The sequence below is a fragment of the Oryzias latipes genome, chromosome 11, assembly GCF_002234675.1.
Source record: "Oryzias latipes chromosome 11, ASM223467v1".
Classification (NCBI taxonomy): Eukaryota; Metazoa; Chordata; class Actinopteri; order Beloniformes; family Adrianichthyidae; genus Oryzias; species Oryzias latipes.
The window spans coordinates 8,154,336-8,167,541 of NC_019869.2; the positions used below are offsets into that span (position 1 = coordinate 8,154,336).

Genomic DNA, 13,206 nt, shown 5'->3' on the forward strand with positions numbered 1-13,206 from the left:
TCAGAGAGTTTAGGAGAGGAGAAGCAGCCATCTGTCAGGGGTGAATATACTCGGCTTCATAGATAGTTAATCAGTCTGCTGTGCAGTTGTGTTTTCTAAAATTTGTCTAAATAAACTGCTGAACAGCTGTGTTTCCTGAAACCTTGGAAAATGCTAAAATCTTAAATCGCCTCGATCTCCATGCCTCTAATCCACGGTTCAGTTTCATTTGATTCTGTGTGAAATATATAGTATGAAGCTGTAGATAACATTATAGTTTAAATAAACTATAAAGCAGTTTTTTTTTCAACTTCTGGAAGTTTATTTATTTTTATTTTTTTTTTGCGGGGGGGGGGACTGGAAGATCTCCTCAAAGACCAAGAGGGTCCTCCAGATAACTGGACAGCTGGAGTAAAGTAATTGGGAGGAAGGTACTTGTCGTCTGGAATGAGGAAAGCAGATAAGAAGAAGACTTGGTGTTGGAATGTAGAAGTCTGGGAGTTTGCTAAGAGGAAAAGGTTTACAAAGAATAAGTGGAACACTGAGAAAATGGAGAACAGCACCCAGAGGTAAAGGAAGATGAAGCATTAGGTGAAGGTGAACACCAAAGGGTGAATGAGGACCTTTATGACAAGGTGGATCTGCACAGGTTGGTGAGGCAGAGAAAGTGAGATGGGAGGGTTGTGTTGACAAGTAAAACGGAAAGATGGAAGGAGTACTTTGAAGGGATGATGACTGAATAATATCCTAGAGAACAAACAGTGGAATATGGGGCTTCTATTGAGCAGGAAGATGCAAAAATCTGTAAGGATAAAGGGAGTAAGGCATCAAAGAGGATGAAGAAATGAAAAGGCAATTAGTTCGGGAAAATGTGTGATGTTTGACAAAACAGTGTCTGCAAGAATAAAAGAAGAGATGTAAAAGGTTGTGGTGATATTGCTGGTTTAGTCATTGGCTCTCAAAAAGGTAAGAGGCAGATTTGGAGGTGTTGAGGTTATCTTTGGGAGTATTGATGGATAGGAGGAAGGAACACATTTCTGTGATAAATGCAGAGAAACCAGATTGAAATGGTTTGGACAGATGGAGAGGAGAGTCAATGACTATGTTGGTAAAGAAGGCTGAGGTTAAAGCTGCCTCGAAAAAGGTCTAGAGGAATACCAAACAGAAGACTTGTGGATCTTGTCAAAAAGGACATGAGGGTAGTTAGTGTGAGTGAGGAAGAAGCAAAAGAAGTCTACTTTGGTTAAAAGTACAACTGAAAATCAAATAATTCATTTGGCTGACACAACCTTGCCATGATCTAATCTGCAGAGCTTTTGTGATTAACAGCCTGCTCTTGTAAAAATAACGAACAACCTCATTACGGGTGTCTTCCCAGGCCTGTGCTGTTTTGTGCTGGTCTAGTAGTTCAAATCAACTATCAGTTTAGCACACAGAGTTGCAAAAAGTCATTAAAGCCCCAAGTGTATCCTTTCTCAAGGACAGCCAAGGAAGGCTTACTTGACCCATGACCATCTTAGGTGTTTCTGAGTCCACCACTATTCTCCTCTCACGTTCTTGTGCCAGCAGTCATGCATGTTTTTTATATTATTTTTTCTCTTAAAATGTGTTCATCGGTCAAAAGGGAGAAGCCGCTTAGAAACTGTCTTAGTTCATTTCTCATCAGTCGATGGGTTTGTTTCCCGCCCTCGTGGCTGTCAAGCGTTAGCACATATTTGTTGTCACACCCTCAGGGTAACACATGCTATCTCAGTGTGCCCAGCATATTTTTGTGCATTTTGAAGTTTGTGTGTGAGCCTGCACCGTCACACCTAATCAACATGCTCATGTCATGTCTGCTTCTAATTATCTTAGAAATAATAAAGAGGCTACGGAAGATGGATTTAGTCTGAGTGTTTCAGTCCCATGTGTGTTTTCATGTGACAGGTATAGATTTCTGCAGAATCCCCCCGTGTACTGAATGTCACCTCCTCATTATGCGGTTAATTTTTTTTATTGTTTATATTACTTTTTTTTAAATGATATAATTAAACTTCTAAAATGTATTTTCATTAATTCCTCTCCCAGTTGGATTACATAGAAAAACCGCCACACAGAACTTTCTATTCAGTTTAATGAATTATGACTAAATTCATCCCACTCCTGACACCATTCAGTTGCTTACATTAAACCAAAAGACCTTGGAGGAAAGAGCAATTGTGTATAAAAATCCTTTATGGATCCATGGGGCCCTCGAACAGCTGGAACTGCTATCTGGAGCGCAGTCTCCATTCCAATTTGCTTGGCAAAATTAACTCTTCTTTCAATTTAACAAGCCTGTTGATAGCAGAAAGAGCTCAGTGTGTGCAAGCTAAACTTTCTAAATATCATAGCCGGCAAATAAAACTCTGAAGCACATGAGTAGATTTGGCTCTGCCGCAATTTAAAAATGCCCTATTTATGTGGCAATCTGTGTGCAGGAATTAAATGTGTTCCCTGCTATGAGCAAAAAGCTCTCAGTACAGATTGACTGAGCTGCACCCTGCATGCAAGCATCTTTTTGCATTTGACACTTATAACAAATACAGTAAAAATGGAGGCTGGGAGTGGATGGAGGGAAGGAGAGAAAAAAAAAGATGAAGGAGGAAAGAAGAGAGATGGCAAATGTGGAGTGAAAAAGAGTTGGCAATTGCAAATTCATTATAGGTGGAGGTCAGGAGAGGATGGAGGAAGGGAATAAGAAAAGGGTATTAGAAAAGAAGTAGGGGGAATGTGGAATGACAAATGCCTGAGCGAAAAGCATAGCAAAACATCTAACATGCCAAAAAACGCTTACGCCTGTGCTTGATAGACTACTTCCTAACATATATACTGCAGGTACAAGTGCAAACACTAGTTTCTATACCTGCTTTTTCCTGTCCAGTGTAATTGGGGTGCTGGCATCCAGCCCAGCTGTTATTAGGTGAGAGGCAGAGTACACCCTGGACAGCTTGCCCGTTTGTCACAGAGAAAAAACGAACCACACACTCATGCATGCTTACCCTCATTGCTACAGTCAGACCACAAGCACAGGTAAGTCTTACATGAACGATTAGCGCCTTTCAGATGAACCCCTAAGACATGGTGACAGGGAAGTGAATAGTTCAAGTTGGGGAGCTCACGGAAATGAATGCGTTAACACTGGTTTATGTCACATTTATTGCTAAGTGGTTACTTAGCTTTCTTAAGCAAATATTTGTTTAAAAACACATCTTTTTGCCATTAAGAAATATCTAAAAAGCTGCAATTAAGCCGATACTTGGTGCATTTATGTATAGTGTTCCCTTGATATTTTGTGGTTCACCTTTCGGGGTCTGGCAGAGTGGTTTTAGTGCAATTTTGCATCTTTTTTTAACGGCACACTGGGTTCTTCTGATTGGCTGTAGAGCCTCATCACTCAATCTCCCCCATGTCGTGTCTCCTCTAGAGAATGCATTTAACCTTCCGAATCTACATAAATCTTTGATTGCGATCAGATGTTTAATTTCATTCTATACTACTGAACTTATTTTTCTGCAAAAGTTTGAACTTTCAGAGCTTAAACAAGAGAGAACATTGTGAGAATATTCATGTCTGTAAAGTGTGCAATAAGGGATTAAAACAACTACCGGTATAATAATTTTAAAATAAAACCCACTTTGTAGATTTTGTAAATCATAAGTTATTTTTAGAACATAACTCCTGCCATAAACAAGGGAGCAATATACACTCAATTAGTAAAAAGCGATTCACGAGCAAAAAAATGTTGTTAGATCATCTGTAACCCTTGTGCTATTTTAGATGACCCCACCCTTACATTGACGTGTTCTCCCTACCATGACAAAGGTAGATAAAGGTGGAAAGATTTCATGTAATCCATGGACACCAGGGAAGATCACAAATCATTGAAGAAAAAAGGTTCAGAGCACTGTCTAGTGGGTCTAGATGACCCAACTCCCAACGTTAAAGTGCCTAGGATAGCGCAAGGGTTAGGGACATGGCTTCTTTTTTTTATTTTGCACAAGATGTACAGCCATCTCTTGAACTGTTTTTTTACCGGTTGACTAACTGATTTGTAATTTACAATAGAACAGAATAAAACAGAAATGTAGTATGACAGACTCAAGGAAACACCATAGAAAATCACAATACATATAGAAGAATTAAAATACAAGAAAGGCATTCGTTATTAAATTGATCAATTCAAAAACTCAGGGCTGATAAAGGCGTCCATACATTGGAATCACTAAATTGGAAACTGGTAACAAAGAGTGCTGTCCCTGATGTTGTTGAGGGTTAGAATGATTACATTCTCTGAAGTCTTAAAATGTAAAATAAAACCATGAATAAGATTTCTTCAAAGAGCTTGAAAAGTGTTAATTTAGCAGACCGTCAGTATGTACAGCTTTGTTGGTATTTTTTATATGAAAGAACAAAAAAAATAAGAGTAAATATGGTTGTCTTTGTAACAGCCCTCAGTGTGCCGGGAAAAAAAAAAGATTTCTAAGTAATGACAGCATTAAAAGAAACAGAAAGATTCTATGATCTCTACAGTTATAACACAAGTTTGTCACATGTTTAAATATTAAAGCATTTATGACTTATAAAATTTAACCAGAGGATCTTTAGTGATAACTGTAAAAACCTTTGGGCAAGCTCTAACAAGAAATTGCAAAAACAAATCCTTGGAGCACATTATGGGAAAGAACACCAGGTCAAATGATCTGAAGCCAATTAAGCAGGTTTTTCATACACTGAATTCAAAACTGCACCAAGAAAATCCCCCAAATACGCAGCATCTGAAGTTGGCTGGAGAAAAGCCCTGCCTAAATGACTCCAGGGAGAAAAACAGCAGCTGATGATGTTCTTGGAGAGAACTGGAAAGGACTTGCGCCCAATCAGGAAAAATAACAGTCATGTGTGTAACTATGTTGCTATGTTGAGAGACAAAATGCTTTGTCTCTCAAAGAGCTGAATTTGTGTTTTCTTTGTCTATATCCTTCAACACAATCACCGAAGAAATTAAGTTGATATTTTCAAGATATAAGCTGCATCTTTTTATTTGATTAACATATCTGATTAGGGCTGCACAATATGAGGAAAAATTGCGATGTGCGATATTAGTGATGAATTCGACATGATACGTGAACAAGTAGCAAAACAAAAAACAACCATTACATAATTCCCATATCACAGCAACAGTTTTATTTTGAGGATAGTCAATATGACTTAAATGGTGTATACTTATAAAGCACTTAACTACCTTTTTAGAAGGCCCAAGGCACTTCACATTCACAGTCCAATTCACTCACACACACACACACACACTGATGAACACTGGCACCAACCTATAACCACCAGGAACAATGTGGGGTTCAATGGCTTACCCACTATGACACATGGGCAGGCAGGGTGAAATCAAACCTGCAACCCTCCAATCAGAGGTCGACCACCTTACCTCTGCACCACGAACCAAAGAAAAATGATCTAACCTTTCCGGAAGTACTGGCCAAAACTAATATGGACAACAATTAACCCTTTTGCTATCCAAGGCACTTTAACATTGGGAGTTGGGTCATCTAGACCCACTAAACAGTGCTCTGAACCTTTTTTCTTCAATGATTTGTGATCTTCAATGGTGTCCATGGATTACATGAAATCTTTCCACCTTTGTCATGGTAGGGAGAAGACGTCAATGTAAGGGTGGGGTCATCTAAGATAGCACCAGGGTTAAGAGCAATGTAGGTAGTGTGCACTTAGGCATTTTGGAAAACATTATGGTTTCTCTGTCAAGGCATCACACTATGGCAAGTTCTTGATAAGGAAAACCAACATGTTTTCTTTGCAAGGTTTTAAACATGCGGGCTGACGTGTTCCTATGTCTTCTGTTGTACTGAAAAGTCTCTCTGAAGGTGAACTACTGCCATGTTTTCAGAGATGGTTCCTTGCAAGCTTGCTAATATGTGGGAATGTCATTTGGTGAAGTTTCCTCCATCCCTGGGGGTATTCCTCACTGTCTACGACCGTGGACAGCAAGAAGCTATTAAGCACAGCTTCTATAGTTTGTGCATAAAAGAGGACGTAGAGAGTGGGAAAGTCCTGACAAAACTGTCCCGTGACTTTGCTTTCTTCAGGAGAGCATCGGGTGTTAAGGTAACAATTTATCAACATGTTTTTAAAATTAAAACCCAATAACAAATCACGTTCAAGTAATAAAAATTCCAATAAATAAAAGTAGATGGTGTTGCAGTAAATGATGGTTAATGCAGAGGTAGGTGTAAAGGGAACTAAAATTAAAGGTGGGTTAAATGTGGACAGGATGGAGTAACAATGCCAAACTGATAAAATGTGTAAAACAAAGACAGAAGTGTATCTAATTTTTGGAAGACACAGATTAGGAGTAATCAATATCAAAGTTGGGGGCTGTTTCAGCACCCCTTTAACATCCCTGCATGACTTCCTAAGTCTCGGCTGCCCTTCTTTTCCCCCCTTTTTTCTGACTCCCTCTGAGTCAAAGTATTTATGTGATCAAGAGCTGACTCTGCCACAGACACGTCTTTCTCCCCAAGAACCCCGCCATAAGCCACAGGATTAAATGTGCGTTAGAGAGCCTGTGCTGTGCTAATGCTTAGTGTGAGATTACTCGCTGGGCTGCAGAGTGCACACAGTGTGCTAATTGTCCAAATGCATGTGTGTGAGAAAGACAAAACGCTTGCCAGCCACAAACTGTATCAGTTGTACACAGAATATCAATGGACAACTGACAGTCGGGAGAGTGATGACCAAAGTGCTCAACCAGTAACTAGCCTAGACAAATGATTATCTGTGCCATGTTAATGGAAAGCATCAATCAGTTACCAATGATCAGCATCAGGGTTGCCAACTGCCCCAATCCATCTCTGGTATTCAGTGGCGGGGTAAAACACCGGTTAAAGAAGTGTGTTGCGGTGGCTGGCTGCTTGTGCAATTTAACACTGATGACTAGCATTAAATTACTTGACGCTACCAGGGGATTATGATTAAATTTCAATTTAGCCCATGTTGCAAGAACAAAGAACTGCATTTCCATGGTTCATCAATATAAATTAAATTAAGTATTTTTATCCTTCTAGGTTAATTGCACGGCCACATGCTGAAGACTAGCCTCAAGTCAGTGGCAATCCTTCTCTTTATTGACGACCAGGGCTAGATTACCTGGCTGTCGGACTAATAAGAAGTCCTCTTTGATTTTTTTTTTGATTTTTTTGTTGGACCTTTGATTCTGTACTGCCAAAGAGCCATATGCTGGCAGTAAAACTCTGTTTTGAGATTATAGTACAGACACGGGGCTGAGAAAGAGCTTGAGAAAAGAATTTGATGCAAATGTGCAGGTTTACAGGTTGAGCGCAGTCCTGCCTCTCATTCTGACACACTAAGTGGAATACATTTAGTTCTGAGAGATGGCAAAAAGGTGTAAGTATGTGTGTGGGATGGCTCCACCTGCATGTTTGCTGGGTAAATTAAGCCTTGGGAGCCACAGGACCGAGCTGACAGATGAAATGAGGTAGGAAGGCATGACAGCAGAGGGAAAAAAAATTGGAGAGAAAAGGAAAAATACAGGAGCAAGAACATTAGGGGGTAGAAGAAGAGAAGTGGAGTTAAGCTTGGAGTGGAAAAGATAAAAGGGTTAAAATGGAGATTTGAGATGAAAAACATAGATCATTGAGGCAAACAGGTGATCATTATTCAACTATTTCTTTATGGGTGGGCTTTACATTATGCATATTTGCTTACGTTTTTTATGCTATTTTCTTTTAAAAGGACTGCTCTCATAAGTTTTAAGACAAAGTCTAAAGGAACACTAACAACTTATCTAAGACCTTGTATTCTAAAAAAGACCCAACTTTTGTGTCTTTATGTCAAAGGTATTAATCAAAATAAGATAACTTTTCTTACTTTACCAACAAGACCACTGGAAGATCAGGGTTCCATGTCAAGACAATAATTGGTTCATGGTTAGTTCCAATTGTCTTCATTGTTGATAAAGGCTGTCTGCAGGTGGAAAATGGATAAACCTGTACAGGGCAGTCCGCTGGCCCGTACAAAATATCAGGGTCATAGACCATTCTACAGCAAAAATGTTCATGCACATGTTTTTGTACAGGTATGCTGCAGATGACAGATCGTAGTGGACACTTAGACAACACGGAAGGGTAAAGAAAGTAAGGGTAAGTAAGTGAGAAGCAGGTGTTTTGTATGGATTTTTCATATTTTCAACCCTTCGCAAACACTGTGCAATGTGTGTACACACCTGGAGATTAGAGAATTAGAACATAACTTGTGTGGCCATACTATGGGCAATTACTTATTCCATACACACACCCCGTGCGTGCAGCATTTGCTCACGGTCAGTACGGAGCCAGTACTCCACCTTACTAACGACTAGAGTACTGAGTTTAGGGCATTGTACAACAGCAACACCCTTTCATCATAAGGGTGTGCAACTTACACTATCCTTATGAATACTTTACAATACACTTCCTACACGCCCAACAATAATGCATTTTATTTTCAACATTGTCCCTTGAGGTGGTCACATGAGCCTTAAGGGAACTGTAAGACACACATGCATTTCCCTTAAAATGCATCTGCACATCTCTAGACCATTCATGGGCTTGGACAACCCAAAAACTACACAAGACAGGTTCATGTGACTATGGCTCTACCCTCCACTTTCTGGCAGAGCCGACTGTACTAATAAACGTTATTCTTTTTTTACAGATTTAATAGATGTGCTCTATATCTGTAACATTAACAACAATTTGACCTTGTCTAGCTTAAGAAATATGTGTTTTTTTTGTTTGAACTGTTACCTTGATGTTAAAGACTGAATGTTTTCGAAATGCAATATTTTCAGTGGCCCCTTAGCGATTTCATGTTAATTACAGAAAATGTTTTTTTTCCTGAATTTGAAACACTTTCTTGCACTTTTATAATTGATATGTGAGAGTTCAAAAGCCCTTTAAATTTGTGCCTAACATCTAAGAAGACATCACTTACCACAAATTAAATTCAATGCTTCAGATTCACAAGTACATTCAGATTTTTACTTGTCTCTTTTTATCTCTTTTATCATTTTCCTTTATTTGCATCTCTACAAGCACTGGTGATTGCATAGTTTTTGTTCCAAGACTCTGTCATTCTAGTGTGTAGGTGTGCTGACTCAAATCCACAGCCCATTTTTCTATGATACGTATGTTAATTAGGTCAGAGCCACTAAATAATCCTAAAATAAACAGGTAGAATGTTTTCTTTTGACTGCTATGGACAAAATACTGTATGTATGAAAGATGTAAAAGTGATGTCACTCATGTGGGACGGCATCGTGACAATACACATGAGATTGAGGATGACCCTTCAAATTAAGCAGCTACACAGCTGTGTCTTTTATGAACCTATTTAAGTTGTTTAAAGTCACACTCCAATAATCTTTTGATATATTTTAAGTGTTGTGGTCTTTTAATTACAATTATTCCATTTTAAGGCTAAATGAAAAACCCTGTGTCGTATTATAGGTTTATGCAGAGAGGTAGGAATTCATCCGAAATTTGCCTCAGAGTTGTAGTACTGTTGACTTCCCAAAGTGAGCCCTACTTAATTCCCCATCATCCCTATGTTTACACACTCTCCCCTTAGTTTACAGCCCCTCATACCCCCAACCTAAAATCACCGGTGCAACAAAAATACAGAGCAATACTGGAGCTATGCAGCTGTACAATCCTGAGCCAGATACCAGCTCGGATGAAGAAAACGAAGACGTACAGTACAAACCAAAAGTCTGGACACACCTACTCATTCAAATGAATGGGAAGGTGTGTCCAAACTTTTGGTCTGTACTGTACGTGGATCTAATCGTCTACTAGTGGATGCATAGGAATGGACTGGAGCAGGGAGCTTGTGGCTTGCCGTTTTTCTTTTTTTATCTGCTCCTGATTCAAAACGATTTGAATAAATACTTTGATCATAATTTTCTTTATACATGTGCTCCATCATGAGAAAAATGTTACAAGAACATGTGAAAAAAAACACCAAAAAGATGTTTTTCATTGGAGTGGGTCTTTATGAAATCTCATTAAATTGAATATTTGTGTCAGATATCAACCCTAACCTCCAAACATGGTGTACCTCTGATTTAAAGGCACAGTCTGTAGAAGAGCTGATATAAATCACAATAGGCTGTGAACCGAAAATTTATGCAAAATGATGTTAAGGAGTTGTCAGCTCCATCAGACCAGGGGTGCTTTGATGTAAGTCCAAGGGCTGATGACGGAAAATGTTGGGAGTTGGGAGCAAGAATATGGTAAGTTCAGAAACAGGAAAGGGGATTTAAAAAAAAAAAAAAGATTGAGTCGCACACACAAATAAAAAAATAAATAAAAATATACTGAGCTGGGTTATAGATACAGCCAATTTATTTCAATCAAAAGAAGAAAGTGAGGGGAGGGGAAAGAAGGAGCACAAGGACAAAACACTGAGTGTGTTCTATAGAGAAATGGGGAGATACTACCATTATATAACATCTTTTGACTGACACACAATAAAAGAGAATAAATGGGAATGCTGGTGGAGATTTAGGGACAGAGTGCTGCGTAAGGCTTGGGCCTCATCACTATAAACAACTCACGTTGCCACCCCTCACATATACACACACTCAGACACACACTCACTTTGGCATAAGCAACTCACGTTCGCTGCCACAGCCCAAGAGCTACCGCAAGAATATTTATTGGCTACCAGCTCAATGGCTGTATTGAAGGGAAAGATGGGAGGGGGGCTGAAGAGGGGGGAAAACCAGGAAAAAGAGGGTAAGAGGCTACCCCCCCCTCCCCTCCTTTCACGCGCGCCCGCGCGCGCCTCACCACCACCCTCTCAGTCTCTTCCGTCAAGCTCCGCAACATCGCGCATCCACATTTCTAGCTATCCACGCACGCGCACGCATATGAAGACATTAAAAGAGTTTTTTTTTTGTCAGTCAATCAGGAAAAAAATTTGTCTGTGGACTGAAGTAAAAAAAAATTTTTTTTTAAATCAAATAAAAAGGGGGCTGTCGCATCTTCTTACCTTCCGCTCGCAAAGACAACGAGCTCATAACGAGACTCCACAGAAAACAGCGCATCGCCGTCATTCTCCCTTTCGTTCCTCGCGCTCCTGTCTTCGCCGTCACCCTCTGCGTCCTCCTCGAGAGGTGCGCGAGACAGCGGTCCGCGCCGCTATGAGTCAGGTTACTAACACCCATGCATCCTCCGTGAGCCGAGCGCGAGCCCTCTAAGCTCTCACCGGGCCGCATGCTGCCTCACATCCAGAAAAAAAAGGGGGAAAGATAGTGAGAGAGAGAGAGAAAGAGGGGAGGGGGGACACCCGCGTGCGTTTTCTTTGCCTCCCCCCCTTCAAACATAGACTGGATAAATCCTTCAGATCCGTAAAGATGAATTCAGCCCACAGACAGACGCAGAGGGGGCAGCGGGGGCTGGCGCACAGGTTGTCTTTCCGCCAGCGATGATTGTCGTCAGTCAGTGGCTTATGTCTCTGTTCCCTCCTGCTCCATCCCAAAAAAGTGATGCAGAGGGAAGGGAATCTTCAAACCCACACTTCCATGCCCCTTCATTCTGAAGAATTCAGCCTTTTTTTCTTCTTCTTTATGTATTCCCCAGTCTGTGTCGTGTTGCAGCCTGTATGTGCTCCTCCCGTCCTCAACGACTACAATTCAATGAAGAAATGTATAAAAACCGCACTTGTCTTCTTCCTTCATTGCGTTTTTTCCCCCGCACCAGCGTCTCAAAAACGGTTCTGGATTTTTTTTAGAATAATCGTCCTCTTGCATCTGTGAAATCTTCCTCTTCTTCCTTCCACCCTCTCACAAACTGCGGGAACTGAGCATTTTTACCGCCTGAAAGAGGAGAGATTCATTACTTTATTCACTCTCTGATTCGTCTTTCCAGTGAGCATCACTTGTCATTCCTTCCCCGTGTTCTGGAGCCCAACCAGAGATGCATCATTAGGTTTGAAACAATCGCTTAGTTCACTCTAAAGGTCCAAAGAGTTTGAGAAATGAATTTCAAAAATAGTCAGCACAAAGATCCCTTTTGTAGTCAGGAAGCGGAGGAGATGCGCAGCTTTCCCCCCCGTGCGCGGTGCGCTCTCCACGGTGCGTCTCTTCCCTCTGCCTCCGGTACAGGGATGCTACCTTCAAGAGATCCTGGTACGCTGAGTCCCAGCTGCTATTCACGTGGTCATTGACGAAAGGAATGGAATAAAACGCGCCTTTGTAGAGCCCGGATGACTTACTTCAAACATGAATCCGATAGAATTCCATTGGGATTAATGACAGACTACTGATGACCTGCAGGGAGGCAAAGATACACTTTTCAATTTGTGGGTCATGCTGTGGTAAGGAATCCAAATATGATTGGTTTATTACACAGGGACGCAGCTGCAGGGGGGCAGCTGCCCCTCCAACGAAAAGCTTCTGCCCTTCCACGTGTCTTTCAATTGTTGAGTCAATTTAATTATTGTCGGCCAAAATCAAGAAATCATCAAATACGAGCTTCTGTGAGCATTAGCAACGACTAAAGGCATTAAAACAGCTAAACGAACTGCAATTTAAATATTACGAAAATAATAAAACTGTTTGAAATATGTATTTTGGATCCTCTCATTTGTAATGACCTTCCCTTCTGCTCATTTGTCGCCCTTCCAGAGTCTTTTGCCCCTCTCTTGTTCCAACTTATAAAATGTTCTAGTTCTCCTCAAAAAAAACTAAAAGTTCACAAAAAGGCCTTTAAAAAAATAATAAGCAAATAACAAAGTAGAAAACCTTTTAAGTAGGCTCATACTAAGCTTAAAACACTTGAGTTATCTCTTTAAACCAATGATGTCAGGAGTTTTTGGGTTACGTTTTTAGTCCGAATCACAACTCAAATCTCTTAATGCAAAAACACATTAAAGATCACAACAACAATTGAAAAAGCAACACAAATAATAAAGAAAACCAACAATCTGTTTTAGAAATAAAAACAAAATTCCAAAAAATGTGAACAAAACCAGCAAAAAAGAAACATTTCAGAAAACAAAAGTACTTTACAAAAATTAAAAATGTTATACTAAAAAATAAAGTGTTATTAAAAAAAAGAAACGAAAAGAAACCAGAAAAGAGAGGTTCCATTGGATATCACTGATTGGATGATGACCTCT

General features: G+C 40.0%; 2 protein-coding genes across 7 annotated transcripts in view; one reads left to right on the forward strand and one right to left on the reverse strand.

Moving 5' to 3' along the window:
• csmd3 (CUB and Sushi multiple domains 3) overlaps positions 1-12,550 on the reverse strand; it is a 478,616-nt gene extending 466,066 nt beyond the window's left edge. For all 4 annotated transcript variants that reach the window (XM_023959656.1, XM_023959655.1, XM_023959654.1 and 1 more), the window contains exon 1: positions 11,077-12,550. In XM_023959656.1, coding sequence (XP_023815424.1) covers positions 11,077-11,302 — 226 coding nt within the window. In that variant the 5' untranslated portion in view covers positions 11,303-12,550. The remainder of the gene's footprint in view (positions 1-11,076) is intronic.
• LOC110015877 overlaps positions 1-13,206 on the forward strand; it is a 755,614-nt gene that overhangs the window by 698,815 nt on the left and 43,593 nt on the right. The window lies entirely within an intron of this gene.